This window comes from Alligator sinensis, unplaced genomic scaffold (genome assembly GCF_000455745.1).
Source record: "Alligator sinensis unplaced genomic scaffold, ASM45574v1 scaffold448_1, whole genome shotgun sequence".
Lineage (NCBI taxonomy): Eukaryota > Metazoa > Chordata > Crocodylia > Alligatoridae > Alligator > Alligator sinensis.
Window position 1 is genome coordinate 278,078 of NW_005841870.1, and position 19,399 is coordinate 297,476.

Below are 19,399 nucleotides of genomic sequence, written 5' to 3' on the forward strand. Positions count from 1 at the left end.
CCGGGCGGGGGCCCCGCCGGCCAAGGGTTAGCCGGCCCCGCCCGCGGCCGTGGGTTGGCGGGACCTAGCAGCAGGAAGCGGTGGGTGGGGCCGGTGGGCGGGTCAGAGGTCGCCGCGCGGCCGGAAGCACGTGTGTGTGTGTGTGTGTGCGCGCGCGCGCGGGGCGCTGCGTGGCGGGAGGGAGCGCGGGCCCGGCCGCAGTGAGGGGTGAGTAGCCGCGCCGGAAGTGGGGGGTGGGGTGCGTGCCCGGGTTGGGGTATGTATCTGTCTATTGATGCTTGTGTGTGTGTACCTATAAGGGAGGGGAGTGTATCTCTGAGGGGTCTCTACATACGTATCTAGAGGTTGTGTGTGTATGTGTACATACATATCTAGACAGATATGTACGTGTGTGTGTGTACATAGCCATGTGTCTTTAGATAGCTATATCTATAAATATATACAGGTTTCCCTCACTTCACGTGGGCTCTGTATGCGTGAATTTGCACTTATGCAGTGACTCTTTCTATACCAAAAACTCATTACATGTGAGGTAAATTCACTCTTCTACGATCCATGTGGAGGAAGCTCAGTCAACTGCTTTGTGCAGTGCATTGTGGGAGTGACGTGCACCAAAATATAGTCTTCTGTGTGGATCTGCCCCTCGCTCATTGTCTGCAGTATGTGTTTCAGTAGTTGCCATCCCCATTATAATAGTGCCCTGTGCTTGTGTGTACTTTCTGCTGTTGGTGAATACCAAAATTGTCTTGTTGAAGTGGTAGAAATGGGTCTGGGGGTCAGTGCAGTCGAGGTCTTGGAACCTATCCCAATTTTTACATTGTAAAGTGGGTTCCCTGTGTGCAAACTCAAGTTATCCCCCGTTTTCGGGGAACACGTGTACAGCATAAAGCGAGAGAAACTTGTACATATATCTGTCTACTTACCTAGCTAGTTACCTATATATAACACAAGCTTCATCAGATGCTGAGCAGGCTTCCCAGAAATAGCAATGATGCAGTGATTATTCGATCCCAGACTGCTACAGGGGTAACCCTAGATATTCTTTGCCTAATGTTTATTGAAGCACATATTTTGTATTTCTCTGCATATTTGGTCTTTCAGATCTGCCTGTTGTCCCCATGGCGGCCATTTATTCTGGAATTCACTTGAAGCTGAAAAGCGCCAAGACCTCCTGGGAGGACAAACTCAAACTAGCTCACTTTGCATGGGTTTCCCATCAGTGCTTCCTTCCAAATAAAGAGCAAGTAGGTTCTTGTTCTGTTTTTCTTTCTGAGTTTTTTTTATTGTCAAATACAGAAAAAAGGGTACTGTTTAAGTTGTCATTGAAAACTTGCAGATTCAAAGTATCTGTAATGCATTGCTTGTTTCTAGACCCAGTGCCAATATAGCAGTGATCGGTCACTGCTACTATTTTGTTTTTTGGTGTTTTTGCAATGGCCTATGTGAAAGTAATTTGGTCTCAGTTCATTTCCCAATAGACTGTATCATCCTCATCGCAAAATGTGCACTAAATATCCGGCATCCTGGGATTCCTCTTTTAGTAGTTTTAGCAGAAAATCCTACTATAAGATGGACTAAATGATGACACACACTATCACTTTTAGAGGCATTTGCTCCCAGTCAGGGTCAAAATATTTAGAGGTCTTTGATCTCAGTTAGGGCAGAATGGGAAAGAGGCTGTAGTACCCATTTCATGAATGAATGCAAGACTTTAGTCTCCAAAACTGTTGTACCAGCATCTTTCATTTCATCCTGTATCTGGTCCCACCATGTCTCCAGACTACTTCATCGGTCCATTCCTGGCATGGGATGACATGGACCAAGATCCCCCTCCTGGACCACGAGATAACCAAGTGGAAGAGCCATTTGTGACTCAGACTTATTTCGTGCTAGTTTTGATAGTGTCTGGGCAGAGCATCTGTTGACTCCTCGGATTCTTCCTTGGAGGCAGCAGTGGCCTTTCACACACACATGAAACGTTCTCGTATGAATCCTTTGTTTCAATCCTGTAGTCTATGCCCTCAATCCTTTTTTAACTCTTTGTCTAGCATTTTAATTGATTTTTGGGGATTTGTAGTCTCTTGCCTCACCTGATTTGTAGTCCCTTGGACAAGCTCCTGGCTGGGAGCTTGTACAATCACCTGATTTGTAGTCTCTTGAACAAGCACCTGGCTGGGGTCACATGACCCCAGCACTTTTTCCTGCCACTGGCAGAGGGTTGGACTCTGTGATCCTTTGAGGTCCCTTTCGACCCTAGCATCTATGAATCTATGATGGAACAGTGCATACTGGTGATCATTACTTAATGTAAAAAAAAATAGCACTTTTCTTGAATTAATGTTAGCCCAAAAAACTTTATGCAAGTTCTTTTTTTTTCTTAATTGTCTTAATTTGTTTGAATTAAGACATGTTTGAAGTGTCTAATAAAAGAATCTTGCTAAGAGAGCAACCTTGTCAAATTTAATTATATTTTAAAGGTTTTTGTTTAAATATTCTCTTTGTAGTGTTTATTTCAAAAGTGTTTTCTTGATGGAAAAAATTAAGAAGAATTATATTATTTTATATCCATATACCAAAAGGAAACAGGACTTGAAAGCTTTATCTTTGCTTCTCTGTGCAACTTGAGATCCATGTCAGTGGTTTAATAACTTTAAAAATCTCATTATTTCTCTTACAGAAGTTTAAAGCTCTCTTGCCTTTTTTGGCAAACAAAGATTTTCTTAGGTGCAAGCTGTTTGGCTCACTGGTTTATGCTGTATGCTGTTTCCTTTAATTGTAGTAGTAGGTGTGAAAGTGTTATAAGACCTGGGTTGTGTCTGTAGTGATCAGGATGGAGTTTACAATATGAAGACCATTTAAGTTTAAAGACTTTTATAAGCCTTTAAAGGTCAGACTGGCTCTGTGGAGCTTGTAATTCTATAGTGGTGATTGTAGAGCTTATGAGATCTTTATGTTCAGTCTCCATGTTCTTTGCTCAGGGATCTTGTTAGTTTTGTAGTGTATACAATCTGCCAGGCTTCAGGAGTGTGATATGCCTAGGGAAATGATTGAAACAGTTGGAACTCCAAAAAAGTGAAGCCAGACCTATACAAATAGCTTCATTTATGGATTGAAACTTGGAACAAGTATGCAAGTTCTTTTTGTATTTGGGATTTAAAGTAATTTTTGATGCAGGATTGTGTTTTAATTGTGAAGTGGCTACTCTTACCTCTTCACAGGGAGGTACAGATGAATCATTCATAGCGGTGTGATAGGGTTTTTTTTGTTTTTACCTTACAGGTGTTACTTGATTGGGTGAGCCATACATTGGTTTCTTTTTACAACAAGAAACTTGACCTGGAGGATGAAGTTGTTGAGAAACTTTGGGCCTACCTGGATAATATTATCAATAGCAGAAAACTACAAAACCTCTTGAAGAATGGAAAAACAATCAGCCTCAGTTTTTCAATTGCACAGGTAATTCCAACCAAACAATTTGGAAGATGCTGGATCTGACTCTATTTTAGAGCTTGCAAGATGTATGAAATATCATTCACTAAATAAAATTCTGGCTAATTATTCCCCCCACTCCCCTCCCCACACACTGCCTAATTACCTTGAATTTTTAAGGCAATATGCTGTCTTTATCCACTTTGCTGCAAGAGAGAGGATTTTTGTGGAGAACAGTGTGAAAGACAAAACTTCCTAATAACATCAAACTAGAATGATCACAGGTTTCCTTTCTCCAATCACTTAGCAAGGGAACTGTCTTAAATATGCTGGTTAGTAGGAAAAGACCAGTCAAACATGTGCAGTGTTGAAATTTGATTGATCACATAGTAGTTGAGCTAAAAATTCCTTTATTAAAACCAAAGGCCAATAGCAGTACTACAGTTACTATCTCTTATACTACTACTGAAAGCTTGTGAGGGGTATTGGGTTCTTGTGCCAGGTGTTATACATGCATGTAGACACACTTTCTGTGCTGAAGGGTTTATGGGCTGACTATGGCTGGGGTCAGACTGTGCCTGGGCATTTGGAGTGAGCACTGGCAGATTTCTTTCCTTCTTGTTTTGATTAAGGCTTGCTGCTATGTCCAGCTAGAGCTGTTCAGCACAGAAAAGATGACGCTGCCCCAGTCTCTGCAAAGTTTATTTCTGGCTGCAAAATTGATACTGAATCCCTTTGTTCTCCCTTCCACCCCCTCCAATCTTCAGGTCATAAATGAAAGGATATCAGAGGCCTGTGCACAAAGGCACCTCATGAACATCGGCACAGTGCTGAGCTGCTGCAGAGGCATCCTTTCCACTCCTCCCCTCACCATCATTTATACAGCAAAATATGAGCTGATGGTAGACCTCCTGAGCAAGCTGTCCTGGTTGGCCTGTAAGCAGCTGACCTCAGAGGATGCTGTGACTTCCCAGCTGTTTGATGTTCTCCAGCTGGCCTTTGCTCAGTACCTCCTGCTTCAGAGGCAGCAAATCAATCCAAACCGTGTGTTTGGGCAAGTGACCAGCCACTTGTTTCAAGCATGTCTGCTTCTGAGACATCTGCTGATTTCCAGAACATGGATGCAGTCAGATGACAGCCATGTACGTCAGCATTTGGGCAAGGAAATCCGAAATCACATAGAGACCATGCTGCAGACTGGGATATTTCAGCTTGAGCTCTTGTCATCCTATAAAGAAGAGCTGCTGCAAGAAAGGGAACCACAAGGAAGGAAGAAAGGGGCTCTTAAAACTCTCCTTGTGCCAGTCAGTACAGTGCAGAACAAGCTGAGTGATACCAATTTTTGTGAATCTGCTCTCCATGGAAACATGGTAGCAAATTCAGTGCCTCTACTTTACAAGCTTTTCTTGGACTCTTACTGTAAGGCAGAAAACCAGCTGCTTTGCTTCCACATGTTCACCAGGCTTTATGTCTGCCTGAGGCTTTCTTACCTGCAGGAGGACCAGTGGGAGGGGAAGACACTCTCTCCTTCAGTCTGGAACACAGAGCTACTTGCAGTAGAACAACTCCTGAACTTAGTGCTCAGCAACGACATCTACAACATTGCTGCTGACCGCATCCGGCACAAGGAGATCCAGTTCCATTTTTACCGCAGGCTGGCAGAGACTCTGGTGAATCACTCTCAGGCTTCCATCCCAGCTTGGTTTCGGTGCCTCAAGACCTTGATTTTGTTGAACCACTTGATAGTAGAGCCAGATCTGGATGATCTGGTGGCCTCGGCATGGGTCGATGCAGACATCTCTGAGCTCCGTACAAAGAAGCCCCAGGAGGCCCTCATTAATGTCATGTTTCAGACTTACACCAAGCTGCGACAGTTCCCAAAGCTTTTTGGAGAGGTACTGTCTGTGATATGTCGTCCAGCTGTTGAGGAATTGAGGCTGCCAGTCTTGTCTGCTGACCTGACAGTGAAGCTTTGCGAGTGCCTCCTCGAGCTGCCACCCAACCAGATTCTGGACGTTTTGTCACTCATCCTGGAGAAGTGCCGGACTTTCATCATTCCCTATGTGGAGGGGGATTCTGACATGGCCTTGAAACTGCTGTCTTTGAGTTCAGTGCTACATGCTTTTATGTTCAATATGAAGTGTCTGGACAATGTCTCCCCTTTACCTGTGGTCCTTCGCACTCAGAGTCTGCTGGGTGAGCTGCAGAAAGAGGTCATCCAGCCCTTGCTGGACCTTCTGAAGGATTGCTGTGTCAAGGAGGAAAACCTGGACCTTTGGCTAGAAAAGACCAGTGACTCTGCTCTCCTCCTTGTCTACACATGGGTGGAGGTTGACACTCTGCTTCATATAAACTGCAGCAAGTACGTTTGTCCACTGGCTGACATTGTTCCTGCTGTTAGTGATTCTGCTGTGGAGAGCTGGGATTTCTCAGCCCTTCTTCCCACTGTGGATGCCCAGTGTTGGAAGAGAGTAGTGGGGCTCTCAAGCAACTGCTTCTCAACTAGTAAATATTGCTTAGAACTGCTTGCTCTTCAGAAAATGAAAAAGATTTTAATACAGAGCAGTTCTATGACTGAGGCTGATCTTCAAGCCTTGCAGAACATGGCAGCATTCATCCTTGAATCTGGGCGATCAAGCATGAGCACAGGAATGTCTGAGCCCTGGAATGGCAATGCCAGTGCAGTCACTGCTTTCAACTATCCCACTGCACACTGGCACCTTGTAGTCTCAAACCTTACAATCCTGGTTCCATATTTTTCTCTGAGAGATGTTGAGTACCTTGCTGACATGCTCCTGAGGACTTTATCATCCACGCAAGATCAGGAGGTTTCTGCTGATCATGAGTCCTCTGTCACAGTTGGAAAAGTGTCCAGCGATTTGCTGCATAGTCCTCTTTTTCCAGAAATTCGGGTGCTGCACTGTGCTTTTATAAGTTGCATTATTCAGCAGTGTACTGGCATGCTACATTCAGCTGCTAAGAGCCCTGCAGATCATCCTCTTCTGTTACTCTCCACAGATAACATACCATGGCATGAAGAAGTTCTTTCTTCTTGCAAAACTTTGGATTTGCTAGTAGCACCATCAGAAAACAAACTGTTAAAGAATGAACCCAGCTTATGCTGGAAAAAAATGGAAGAAGTTGCTCAAAATATATTAACACTGACAAGGACCAGCTCCCCTGTTACCTTGGACAAAGATAAGATAGAGAGGCTTTCAGCTCTATTAGAGATCCTGTCTGCACTGAAACTTGACAGTCTCTTTCCTTCAGACCATACACGGTGTTTTCTCTTGTTGCTGTCCTTGGTAGCCAATACCCGAGCTAATGCCTCTTGCAGTAAGCTGAAATTTCTGAGTACCTGCTTGCACCTACTAACGTGCCTACAGACTGGCAGAAATGCCCACTCCAGTTTTAAGGTTTTCCATGCCAGTGACGTTCTCGAGGCTGTCATGACTTCTCTCTTCTCAACTAGCAAGTACTTTGATGGGACATCTCCCGTGTGGGCGGAATTTCTCCAGGTGATCCAGAGCTTTCTGGAACATTTCCTTCAGATAACTGTGGAAAGGAGATGGAGTGTGAGACTCAATTTGGAAAAGTTCATAACTTTCCTAGCAAACTGCAAACCAAGTGCAGAGGCAGCAAGAGGCAAGAGCAGGAAGAACTGGAATCCACCAACTGGGCAGCTTCTTCTTGTGGCACTGACCACTCTGTGCCACATTCTGACTCTCTTCCATCAGCAGCAGCAAGAAATGAGACAGCAACCTACAGAAGAGCTGTCTGCTTTGTTGGAGTTGGCAATTCTCCAGACAGGAGCAGCCATTGAGTCCTGCCTTTGGAACTGTGCCAAAGACCAGCCTTTGCCTTTAACATTTATACCCTCTATAACCACTCTTCTGAAAGCAGATTTGAGATTTATGATTAGGGACAGCGAGCGAAAGAGTCCTAAAGACCTTGGCAAACATTGGGAGTATTCCCACACTGAACTATACCAAAAGTTTTACTCTCAGATACTGAGAGAGTTGGCCTTGGCAGAAGGCCATCTCCAGTTCCTTCGGTCTGCTCTGCAGTTTTTAACTGTCTTCTGCTCGGCACAAGATCTGTATCCTGGAAAAGAGACTGCTGTCACTGTGTTTTACTCTATAAAAAAACTCCTTGCTGGTATGGATTTTTTAAAATGCCCTCTGCATCTTCTCAGAAAATGTAGGGATACTGGGTTGGGTAAAAATCACATTCATTTATTTTCTTTGAGTGTCTAGTCATGCTAGCAAATCTGCAAGTATTCTGTTTTTTGCATTTTTTTTTAAGAGACATCAGGGAAGCTTTCAGAGAGAAACCGCCATGGTGGTAACTCATGTGGATCTAACTTGACAGTGGTCTCATCTGGAAGGCATTTTTTGGATGTCAGTCATAGTTATTTTTCTTTAAAACTCTCTTCCTCCATGCCTGCCATCCCCCAGATTTCTCTTCTTTGAAACAGTAGCTATTTATGTGCCCCTGTGTTCCATTTTAATGGAAAAAGACCTGTTTTGCATGCAATAAGACACTTTCTGCTGGTGCCTCCTGCATTGTTTGTGGCAACAGTTTGGGCATCAAGGTTGAAGATATAACTCTAAGCCTTTTATAAAATGATACAATAAAGTTTTAGAAATGGTGGTGCAAGCCAGTGAGACACAGCAGTCTAAAACACTCTGATAATGACTATTTTGCTGTAGGGCTTTTTAGGGATGTTCTAAACATGCTTTTTTTTTTTGTTTTGCTTGTGCCTAGTGCTTGTTTAATAAATTGATTGTGTTAGAGTGATATTGCAGCTGTGGTGGAAACTTCACACAGCATGTAATTAAAGTATTGAACTCATTGCCACCAGATGTTGTGGAAGGTGACAGTTTAGCCAGATTTTAAAAGACGTTGGACAAATTCTTGGAGGAAAGGGGCATCACTAGCTACTGAGGACAAGGGTTAGGGATATAGCCTCTGAATCAGAACTTCCTAGACCTTAAATGGTGGAGGCTGCAAGTGAGAGAGGACCAGTGGAAAAAACTGATCAGACCCTGTTCACTCTCCTTTCCAGCATCTACACTCTGCCACTGTGTGACACAGGGCACTGGGTAAGATAGATTTATGGTTTGACCTAGTAAATGGCAGTTCTTACGTTCTTGTGTCCAGAGAATTATGTGGGAGGCAAGTGTTTTTTTGGGGGGTGATGCCTTTTATTGAACCACTTGCATGGTTAGAATAAAGTTAGACAAGTGGGTCTGAGGAGGGAAGCAAGCAAGCACAGCAAGTGTAAAGAGCTGAGAGTAAATGGTTTGGCACTTTTTCACCTAGAGATCTTGTAGGGCCTTATGCAGGTGGATAAATATTGTTCATACTTGCAGGTGAGGAAATGGAAAAAGCAGAAGACCTGGCTTTTGGAGATGCCAGAAACCTTTGTTTCCAGAGATCATGCTAGCTGTGAATGCCTTTGCTTGCTTGCCCATAGTGGGCACATTCCCAAGAGCAGGAACGTGCATTTCCATGGGGACAAATAGTAGCAGTTTATATCTGTGCCATTGCTACTTGTTCTCAGGCACTCCCCTGCATATGAGATCTGGCGCACAACAGATTGTCTCAGGTAGGGTAGGGAAGGCTGGGGCCAGCATCTGGGCTGGCCCCAGCAGCTTACTTGGGATCATGGGGGCCTCCCAGGACTGCAGCGGCGGTAATCTGGGCTTGCAGAGCTTGTTCGACTGCTGGAGTGTGGCTCTGGCTGTCCAGGCTCCCGTTTCGGGCAGCGCTCGCTGTAGCCACATGTGCCACCCCTCTTTTTTGCTGTTTTTTTTTTTTTGAGATACCAGGGGTTCCTGCTATCTAATTTTGCCTCCGTGCTGCAAATATGCAGCGCGGAGAACCTTTTCACATGCACCTTGTGCTTTTTGTGGTGCCTCAAAAGCCTGAAAAGTGCACGCTCCCCCTCACAGGGACATGGCCAGTGAGTCAGATAAATTTAGTATTAGAAGCTCAGTCCTCTTGATTGCCAGTGGTCTAATGTCTAATGGTATGTTGCCTCCCTCAAAGTATAATGTACACTGACATTGCACAGACTCATTGTAGTCTAAACAAAACTGGCAACATTCTTTGGGGCAGGTTGGATTTAGCCGAGTTTAGTTCTACAGCATGCTCTTTTGAATGTTGATGTTGCCCTCTTGCTTGATTCTTAACATGTCTTTGCCCAGGAGCATAATTGTAGTGCAGTTCTGCATGGGGAAACTCTTAGCAAATCTGGTTGTGAACCTGCCTGAGGCCCTTGCTAGCAGAGATGCGAAGAGACTGGATAACAGCTGCTATATACAGATACAAAAGCTGTCTCTCAAGCTGTGTATCTCAAGTCTTCACAGTTGCAGAATTCACTTGCAGATGCCAGTGTGATGTAGAAATTAAATCATGGGAATCGTAGTCAAGTCTACCAAATTCCGATGCTACTTCTTTCACTATCTGCCTCCACACCTGCTTGTCTCAGTTTACTTGTATGCAAAACCGGTATAATGCTTTAGTGTGGAGACAGGTTTTTTTAGTAAAAAGCTATGAGATTCTGTCATGGAAAGTGTTGGAGAAAAGCAAGGCATTAAAGAAGTTAAAATATCTGTTTCTCTTACCCAAAATCTTGCAAGTTTGGAGCTGAGAACAAAATTGCTAAGTAAACTAAAACATAATCTGGTCATAATTTGTATGTATGTATGTATGCATATTCATTGATTTAAATAAGTCGGAGGTATGGTCTTAACAGAGATCTTGCATATCAACTCAATGCCTGTGGTATTTGCAGCTCTTATCCCCAAGCCCAGGTATCTTGCAGCCTGATCAGCTTGTTCCCTTAGTTCATGGACAGGTCTCATCATGGTGTGATAAGAGTGAAGGCATTTCATCAATATGATGACAGTGGCATAAACAGTAGGGTTACTGTGTTTTGAGTGACATGTTGTTGTGAATAGGAAGAGACTGTGTTTTGCAGGCAAATATTGTAAAGGCCCAGAGTCCTGTTCTAAGGACTGATTTAAAAACTGTTACATATGGCAGTTCTCTGTGTTGATAAACAATTCAAATGTGTTTGTCTTCCTTCTTAATATGCAGGTTCTGGGATCACAGTCCAGGTAATTCAAAATATAGAAATGCAGCTGACAGAGTTGGGTACTCAGCTGTTAGAGAGGTGTACCACTGAGGAGTTTTATGTTATGATGAAGCTGGTACTCCAGGGAATTGAGGTTAGCAACCTTTGGAAGCAGAATCCTCAGGTAAAGAATGTTTGGCTTATTTTTTGTCTCTTTTTCCTTGTTTTTTTCTTTCTCTGCCTTGAAGAACTGAATTAGTATGGTATCTGACAAAGTGGGTGGTAGGAAAAAGAGGCCAGAGAGCATAAGCTGAGTAAGAAGTAGGAGTTAGGCTTTAAAAACATTTTTCGTTATGCTGCACAGATGGGTTGCTTTAATGGTGTTAAATCTGGTGCTTAGATGCTGTAATGAGGGTGCTCTGGAGATGCCAATGACAGACAGAATCCACTGAGAAGGAAATGGAAAAGACTTTCAGTAAGATTTATCAGTCTGACTCCCACTGATGGCATTGGGAATCGCATGGATTTCTCCCTGCGAGCCCTGCTTGAGTCGATTTCAATGCTACAATAGCAGCTTTTGTTTCATTCCTATTGTGTTATCCAGGAGAATCCTTGGATTGCTCCCTGAAAAGTGATTTATCCCAGTTATGCAGATGATTACTAGGAAGTTGCTTTAATTTCTGTGAATTTTTTGACTCAGAATAATGCATCAATGCCTTGCCTAGCTTGCTTAAGTCGCACACTGTGTAGGGTCTGTATGCCTCTTTTGTGTTAGTCAGAAAGTGCCAGTTCTCTCATTGTTCCATTCCGTGAAGTGCTCTAAATCTGTAGTGCTTCAGGGCATGGACAGATGTACAGACCCCAGCCAGAGCACTTAAAAATCACCATGATAGCTTGCAGCATTGTGCTCTCCAGGTGGGGGGCATGATAGGGGTTTGTTTGGTCTTCCAACATCCTATAGTTCTCCACTCCCCTCACAACAGGAGAGCATGGCAGATGGCCAGTGAGTGCTCTCCTATGCACTTGGCCTCCAGTTTCCCCTTTCCAGAGGTGGAGAGCTGTGCAAAGAATCATTCTTTCCAGCTCCAGGGATATCTTAGTGTGCAGGAGAGTGCTCATGGGCTGACCACCCTGCTATCTCCTATTCCCCCTTTACTGGTTGAGGGGGAGGGCAGAGCTCTGTGGAATGCTAGGTGATGGAGAAACTCCCCATCATACACCGTAGCAGGTACAGACATAATCAGAAGTGCTTCAAAATAAAGTGCTTCCAAATAGTTACTGTTTCATTAAAAGGTATTTATGGAGGGCTTCATCTGGCATCACATGGGATCATCAGGCTTGCACGTTTATCTCCATGTTCTTCATACTGTTTCAAATGTTGCATCTGTCCAGGGCTTTCTGGGGGTAGTGGGTCATACCCAGATACAGCTCAGGGAAAGCTGGCCCAGGTTCTGCACATTTTGAAAAGGCATCTCTGTCTCACAGATATAGCCAGTAGGTCTTTTTTTTTTTTAAAGAGATATGCAAGTCTTCCTACCTGGTTCATATAATGGCTATCACCTTAGCATATAAGCATTGAAATACATGTGTGTGAACTGTAAGGTTGAAATGCACTGGTAACACACCTTCAGTTTGGTTCACTTTAACCGCTCTGTGACTTCCCAAGCAATTTACTACTTAAGTAAGTTGCATGAAGTTCTGCTTCCTTCCATTACCTACAGTGACCACTATATGACTTGCTGTGTGATTATTTTTTAAATGCTTGAATTGCTTTTAAAATAAACTTTGTTCAGGATAAGATTACCAGTCAGCTCATAAAAACTTTTTTGCTGCTTTTAATATTCAGTCTTTTGCAGAGATGTAGTCTAATAAGGGATTTTTGCTTTATAAAGGCTTTGAAGATGCCTAAACTATGTCTCCCTAGTAAGAGTTCTTCCATGCTACAAAAAACCATATTTATTTTCTGCCAGTGACTGCTTGTCTCCTTGCTTCCTGCAGGAAGTACTGTCAGCTGTTACCCTAATCAAATTGCTGCTCAGCTGCCCGTTAAGTGGAGAGAAAGAGAAAGCTTTCTGGTTTTCCAGTCCCCAGATAATCACAGCATTGGCTGTAAGTATCTCACAGCTCCCACAGCTGTAACTTCATTATCTCCCCCTTGTTTGGCTGAGCCTGCAACTATTGTGTCTGAAGCACAAAATGTATTTTAAAAAATAAATAAAAATGATGTATTTTATAGGAGTTGGTTTATGATTTGTTTCCACTTCTTGGAACAAATCTCTCCAGATAAATCCTTTTGCCTTGGCACAAAGCACATTACTGTTGTCATCATTTTGAAGAGATATAATTCCCTGGAGCTTCCCTGTAATACATGAAGATTGGGAGGACTTGCTAGTCTGCATGGAGGGGTTGGAGAGCTGCCCTTTTCTATGTCCTGGGAAGCTGTCTTTCAGACTCACTGAAAAAGGGAACTGTTGTGTTTTGGCATGTATCAAAGCAAAAAGCCAACAGATTAAAAAAAAAAAGGCTAAGTACATTACTAAGAAGCATGTATGAAAATAATAGAATCATAGAAAGTGAGGGTTGGAAGGGACATCAGGAGGGCATCTAGTCCAACCTCCTGCTTAGAGCAGGACCAGCCCCAACTAGATCATCTCAGCCAAAGCTTTGTCTAGTTAGGTTTTGAAAACCTCCAAGGACGGAGCTTCCACCACCTCTCTGGGTAACCTGTTCCAGTGTTTTATTATCCTCCTAGTGAGAAAATTCTTCCTCATATCTAACCTAAACATCCCTTGCTGAAACTTGAGACCGTTGCTCCTTGTTCTGATATCTGCCACCACTGAGAACAGTCTAGCTCTATCCTTTTTCAACCCCCACTTCAGGTAGATAAAGACTCCTATTAAGTCCCCTCTCAGTCTCCCCTTCTGTACACTAAATAAGCCCAGTTTCCCCAGTCTTTCCTCATAAGTCATGTCTCTCTGCCCCCTCACCATTTCTGTCGTCCTCCATGGGACTCCCTAATTTGTCCAGATCCTTTCTGTAGCGGGGAGCCCACAGCTGAACACAGTACTCCAGATGTGGCCTCACCAGTGCTGAATAGAGGGGAATAATCACTTCTCTTGACCTACTGGCAACACCCACCAGTGCAGCCCAGGATGCCGTTAGCATTCTGGCAACTAGGGCACACTGAATTCAACTTTCTCAGCCCTTTTTACCCAGGTCTTGAGTTTGTCTGGTAGTGGTTTGGGCATGATTAGCAAAGTTCTATCATGGCATCTTCAGTAACAGCATGAGGGCACTTTCCCATCCTTAATGGCACGTGTGGATGCTCATGAAGGACAGAACCCTTGGACAAATCATTTGGAACAATATAGACACAATGAGCAAGTGCAAATAGGAACCATTTATCATGGTTGTGAATCTTCTCTAGGGCAGTAGTTCTCAACCTCTTTTTGTACCGGGTTCCACTTATAAACATTGGCCAGTCCCAACCCAGTCCCTTTCACTCCCAACCTGCTGCCCCCAGGCCCCCAGTGTGTGGGGCAGGGGGTTGTTGTGTGGGGCAGGGGAAAGGGAGGTTCCAGCCCTTGCAGGCTGGAACTCTGCCAGCCTGCAAGGGAAAAGCCACCTTTCCCAAATTTTTTCCTTTAAAGGAGAATCCATTTTTAAAGTTTGTTGATCCATTTTTAAAGTTTGTCTGTGGCCCTTTCATATTCTTGTGACCCACTTTTAGGTCGCAACCCATGGGTTGAGAAATACACAAACACATCCCCCCTGCCCCCACACACCTAGTGGGGTTGGAGCGTCGGGGCAGGGGGCAGTCAGTTGAGAAGGAGGGTCATTGGGTTGGGACTGGCCATCGATGTTTACAAATGGGTCCTGGTACAAAAAAGGTTGAGAACCACTGCTCTAGGGAATTGTGGGATAGCAGCAGCAGTCCACAGACTCAGCAGTGCTTGCAGGAAATGACGCGTGTGGACACAATATCATCCATGCACTTAGAATGGCTAGTGTGAGTGGGGCTCTTTATTTACATAGTTATGCCAATATTAATCCTCCAGGTTCAAGTACAAGAGTGTATTGGGGGAGCCTATTTTTTTTCTTCTTCAATTTCACATGTAGATGCAATGCAGAGAAGCCTGCCAGGACCAGCTGCTGATTCCCACCATTGTTGTGCCTATACTGGAGGCAGTAGCAGCCCTGCTGAGGCAAGGAGAAGAGATTCTCACAAACCCACATCATGTGTCACTGGCATTCAGCATTCTTCTAACAGTCCCTCTGGATCATCTGAAGACAGAGGATTATGGCAGCGTATTCCTGGGAATCCACGAAGTGCTCTTCTCTATCCTGCAGTGTCACCCTAAGGTCTGTGGGGATGGGAGGAAGCAAGATGGGTGTGCCAATGATCAGAAATGTTTTTAAAAACAAGACATAAATCCCTGACTTGTGAGCTATGTCTTGAAGAAAACAAAACAAAACTTGTGGTTCTAAAAGTGTTTGCCCCAGTCTCATCAAAGGGTTGTAGCCGGGGAAGCTTGTGAGATACCAGATCCTAAAAGACCCTTGCTTCAGTCACTGTCTTGCTTTGCTTTCTGCTTACATTTTAAAGAATCGTTTGACTGCATATTTGTCACAAACCTCTGGACTCAGATTAGAGTAATCTTTTCTAAAGTGTCAAGATCCATTTAAAAAAAATGACATTTCAGAGCAGAAGTCTTTGTAGAGATCAGTGGGATTCAGGTTCCTACCTGTGAAAGCCACTTCTGAAAATGGGGATTGGGCACCTTAGGGAATGTTATACTTAATGGTTTATGTTAGTGGGAAGCTGCTTGTACAAGCTGCCTTCTGCTGATGTGTAAGTATTGTTGGACTGTAAATCTCTTGGGCTAGCACTAGTTTCAGGACAGACACTATCCATCGCTTCCTGCAGGCATTAATTCAGTGTGAATTTCAACCTCTGCTTTGAGTCTGTAGGGTGATTCCTTAAGGATGATGATGACTACAAATCATTTGTAGCAGTATGGGCCAGGACTCCACTGAGCTGTGGAGCTTGTGAAACACAGAACACAGAAAAGATTATCCCCAGTCCCAAAGCACTTGCAATCTCTGCAGCCAATTGTGGGGTGCCAAATAGCCTCCCATGGAAACCTTAGAATCATTCTTTCTACCTTTTTTTTGTTTTGCTGTGCTGCATCCACTTTTGCCTGATACCGTTTCATTTGATGTTCTTTCAGGTGATGTTAAAAGCGGCTCCATCTTTCCTGAACAGTTTCAGTAGGCTGGTGGTTTCTGTCATGCATGAGGGACGACAGAAAGGAGAGCGAGGTGCTGTTCCACTGTTTTTATGGACCTATCCTTCTCTGATCCTGTGCAACACAGAGAAGAAAATGCAAAACAAGGCAGACTGTAACTGTAGGCATTGAAATAAAGACCTAGTACCATAATGTGTCTTGAAAGCCACTAGCCACATGTGCAGAGGTGAGCACAAGCTATGTCATGGCTCGTGCTCCTGTGAGTAACTGACACCCTTTGAAAGGGTACACGGTGCATCTCCTCACTCCCCCCACGCTGACTTATAATCGGCCAGGACAGAACTAAACTTTGCCTGTGTTCACTTTACCCTGCCCCACTAGACCTTGCTTCTAAGCCACCAGAGCATGTATATGCCCATGTGCTTCTGGCAGCTCTCCAGGCTTCTCTGCAGCAGCTGAGCCACCCAAGTGCAAAGTGAAGCAGCTGTTAAAGGGAACCATGGCAGCTGGTGGAAAGCATGGCAGTGTTTACATGTACATGCTAGCTGCTGTGTGGCAACAGAAGCCTTACTCTGCTCAGCAGAGGTAGTATAACTGTCAGAAGAAAAAAGGGCTCTGCCTTTGCAGAGAACCGTTGGGTATGAATACACTCAACTTTATTTCTGCTTGCAAACTCTCTAGTGTAAACTAGGCCTCATGCAGTGCTTCCATTCATCATCATAGGTATGTCTCCCCTGCACTACAGGGTGGCTGAAGTATAGTGCAGAAGTACCTGAGGTAGTTTTAAACTGGCTAGATTTTTGGTAGTGGTGTTAGCGATAGAAGCGGGGAGCTGGTTGTAAGCTAATTTATCTAGTTCAACTTTCTCTTCTTTATTAAAAATATGCTAATTGGCAAGCCCAAATAAGATCCCATGGCAGGCTTGTGTTGTCTTATGTAATGAATGAGTTTTGTTTGTGTAAAAAGATTCATTGAATGAGTCTTTTTTTTTTGACCCTCAAACTTTGAACCACAATTTGATTTCTTTTTCAGGGAGCACGGATGAATTTGGAGTCGTGTTGAAATGTGCACGCTTGGTGGAAAGGATGTATGACTATATTGCTGCAAAAACAGAGGAGTTCACAGTGTTTTCTCCCTTCATAACAGCCAAATATGTGACTGAACTGCAGAAGGTAATATGCATTCATCTGTCTTGAAGACTTAGTAAAGTTCTAGTTCTTTCAGATCCAGAGTATCGCCCCTCCTGGGCACATAGGGTTGCTCAGTGCTCCAAATTAGGGTTAATTTAAACACAATTCTTGAAATAATATCTCCTTGAAAAACAACCCATGTTTACAAAATTACCTGGTTCTTCTAATATGCTTTTTCATGCACTTGGGATTCAAACTGTGGCTCTAATCCTCCCAGACTGATGTGGCTTACTCAGAGATTCTCTCTGCAAGTGCACAGCACCTTTGTTTCTTTGGGAAAGCAAAACCGAAAAAGTTATTGAGGAAAAAACTCACTCTTCCATGTTGGCTCAGGCATAACCAATGAATGTGGGGAAAGATGGAATTACTGTTAGGTGGATACATAATGGGTTGAATAACCACAGACAAAGAGTAAATGCACTTGGATAGATGTCAGAATAGCTGGGAATGTTAAGTGGGGAGCTCAGGTTCTGTGTTCCAAGTCTGGTGCCGTTTAACTTTTTTATTGTTGACTTGGCTGTAGGGATAAATTAGAGAGAAGTGAGATACAGACAACAAATTTGACAATGAAAAATGCAAGATGCTACCCCTAGGAAGGCGCAACCAAATACACAGTGAGAGACAGTTGGTGTAGGCGATAGCACTGCTGAGAAGGGGCTAGAGGTTTTGGTGGATTGCAAGCTCAGCATGAGTCAGCAATGGGATGCAGTTGCAAAATGTAATTTTAGGTTGCATTAACCAACGCATTGTATGAAGGACTTGGAAGTGATAATTTCATTTCAGCTGGTGCTGGTTAATTTGTGCATGTTTTTACAAAGGTGCAGAGACATTGGAGAGGATTCAGAGGCAAGCGACAAAATTGAGGAGGAGATGAGGAAGGGGTTAGAATGCAGCCCACACAGAAAAAGGTTGAAAGAACTGGGTGTGTTTAGTTGAGAGAAAAGGAACTTGTTGGGGGATGTGATAGGCGTTTTCAAATACTATTCCCCTTTGCCACAGGAGACAGGACATGAAACAGTGGGTTTAAACTGCAGCAAAACAGATTTAGATTAAATCTGAGGATAAATGTTCCTGATCGTTAGAACAGTAGAACAAGCTGCATGAAATATTCTTCACTAAAAGTTTTTGAGAAAAGATTGAATAGGTGTCTGGCTGAAACAGCATGGGAGTACCCACCACATCCTACATCTGGGCAGTCAGTTGCACTAAGTGACCTGGGACTTTCCTTCCAATCCTGTGATTCTATAAATCACACATGTCAAAGATACAGCCCACAGAGCTGTATCATTTGGTGCCCGGTCTCAAAGTGACCCACAGGTAGTATGTGGGGTGTGTCGGTTGGCCTCACATGCAACGACTGTCCCAGCTCCCATCCCAGAGTAGCCACCACGTGCAATACAGCCCCATAGTATCTGCATTGCATGCTGCGGCTGCTCTAGGGCACCAGAGCCGTACAGCACAGCCCGCAATGGCAGTTCCAGGGCTGTGCAGCATGGCTGCTCAGGGGGACAAGCGCATGCAGCGCTGCCTCTGGATCTGACTTGCAGGCTTGGTCTGTGGGTCCAGTCCAGCCCATGAACTGGCTCTGCCCCACCCACCTGCCCACTGGGCTGGAGAAGTTTTGATACCTCTGCTATAAATCAAAGAGAAATATTCATAGGCAAAACTCGGACCCTGCTGAAGCCAGATGGTTTGCAGCAGCCTGTTATCACAGAAGCTGTCACCTGCTATAGTCACATATATGTCACATGCTATAGGTCAAAGTCGCACGCTATAGTGGTTGCTCCTGAGCTGCACTTATGTGTTCTAAGGCCATAAGCATGTAACCGCAGAGGCAAAGACTGAGGCATAAACCAAGCATAAAATACACATGGCAGCTGTGTGCAAATGAGCAGGCTGTGCACTTGTATGTGTGAGGAATGAACAGACTGGGTGTTTGGAAACAGGCATGGGAAAGCATGAGAAAATTGCTCCTAGTTTGTGCAGGGGCAAAGTAGTGACTGTTGAGAGTGATGGAGTCCCAGCCCCCTAAGGTTTTTGTTATTTATTCATCCCTTTTTAAAATGGGGCAGCTTGACTCGCCATAAAAGCTGATCCACTCTTGTGTTTGAGACGTGCCCTTAGCAGTTGTTGTGTCTTGTGCTGGTTCTAATTTCCTGTGCTGTGGACAGAATCATAAGGCCAAGCTGAAGCCCTTTATCTAGATAGTTTTGGCCTACTTCTGTCCTCTCCATGCTCCTCTATGGTTCTGATCTCCTCTCCTTCCTAGAAACAGCAGGAGGGGCTGGGGCAGAGGAGGTGAAGTTTGTCCTGCTGGGCTTGGTTTCTGTTAAGAGATTTCAGTTCCTGTTTCTGCAGCAGGCAGCCCGCTGTCTGGAGCAGCTGCTCGAAGGTCAGTGATCTCCACAGTTGTTCCATGGCCAAATCCACTTCCTGTCCAGCTCAGT

The 19,399-nt window shown here is 44.2% G+C and overlaps 1 protein-coding gene across 4 annotated transcripts in view; it reads left to right on the forward strand.

Annotated features, from left to right (window-relative positions):
• Window positions 1-125: 125 nt before the first annotated feature.
• URB2 (URB2 ribosome biogenesis 2 homolog (S. cerevisiae)) overlaps window positions 126-19,399 on the forward strand; it is a 26,763-nt gene continuing 7,489 nt past the window's right edge. Inside the window, exons 1-9 of one of the 4 annotated variants that reach the window (XR_003092270.1) lie at window positions 126-207; window positions 1,102-1,244; window positions 3,280-3,456; window positions 4,197-7,587; window positions 10,537-10,697; window positions 12,512-12,622; window positions 14,633-14,875; window positions 15,745-15,988; window positions 16,795-16,931. Coding sequence is in view for 2 of the 4 variants with exons in the window: in XM_006016971.2 (XP_006017033.1) it covers window positions 1,119-1,244; window positions 3,280-3,456; window positions 4,197-7,587; window positions 10,537-10,697; window positions 12,512-12,622; window positions 14,633-14,875; window positions 15,745-15,835; window positions 16,795-16,934 (4,440 nt within the window). In the remaining 2 variants the exon portion in view is untranslated. Of the gene's footprint in view, window positions 208-1,101; window positions 1,245-3,279; window positions 3,457-4,196; window positions 7,588-10,536; window positions 10,698-12,511; window positions 12,623-14,632; window positions 14,876-15,744; window positions 15,989-16,794; window positions 16,935-19,399 lie in introns of those variants that run through there. The other 3 variants (XM_006016971.2, XR_003092274.1, XM_025194832.1) reach the window with 3 other exon arrangements.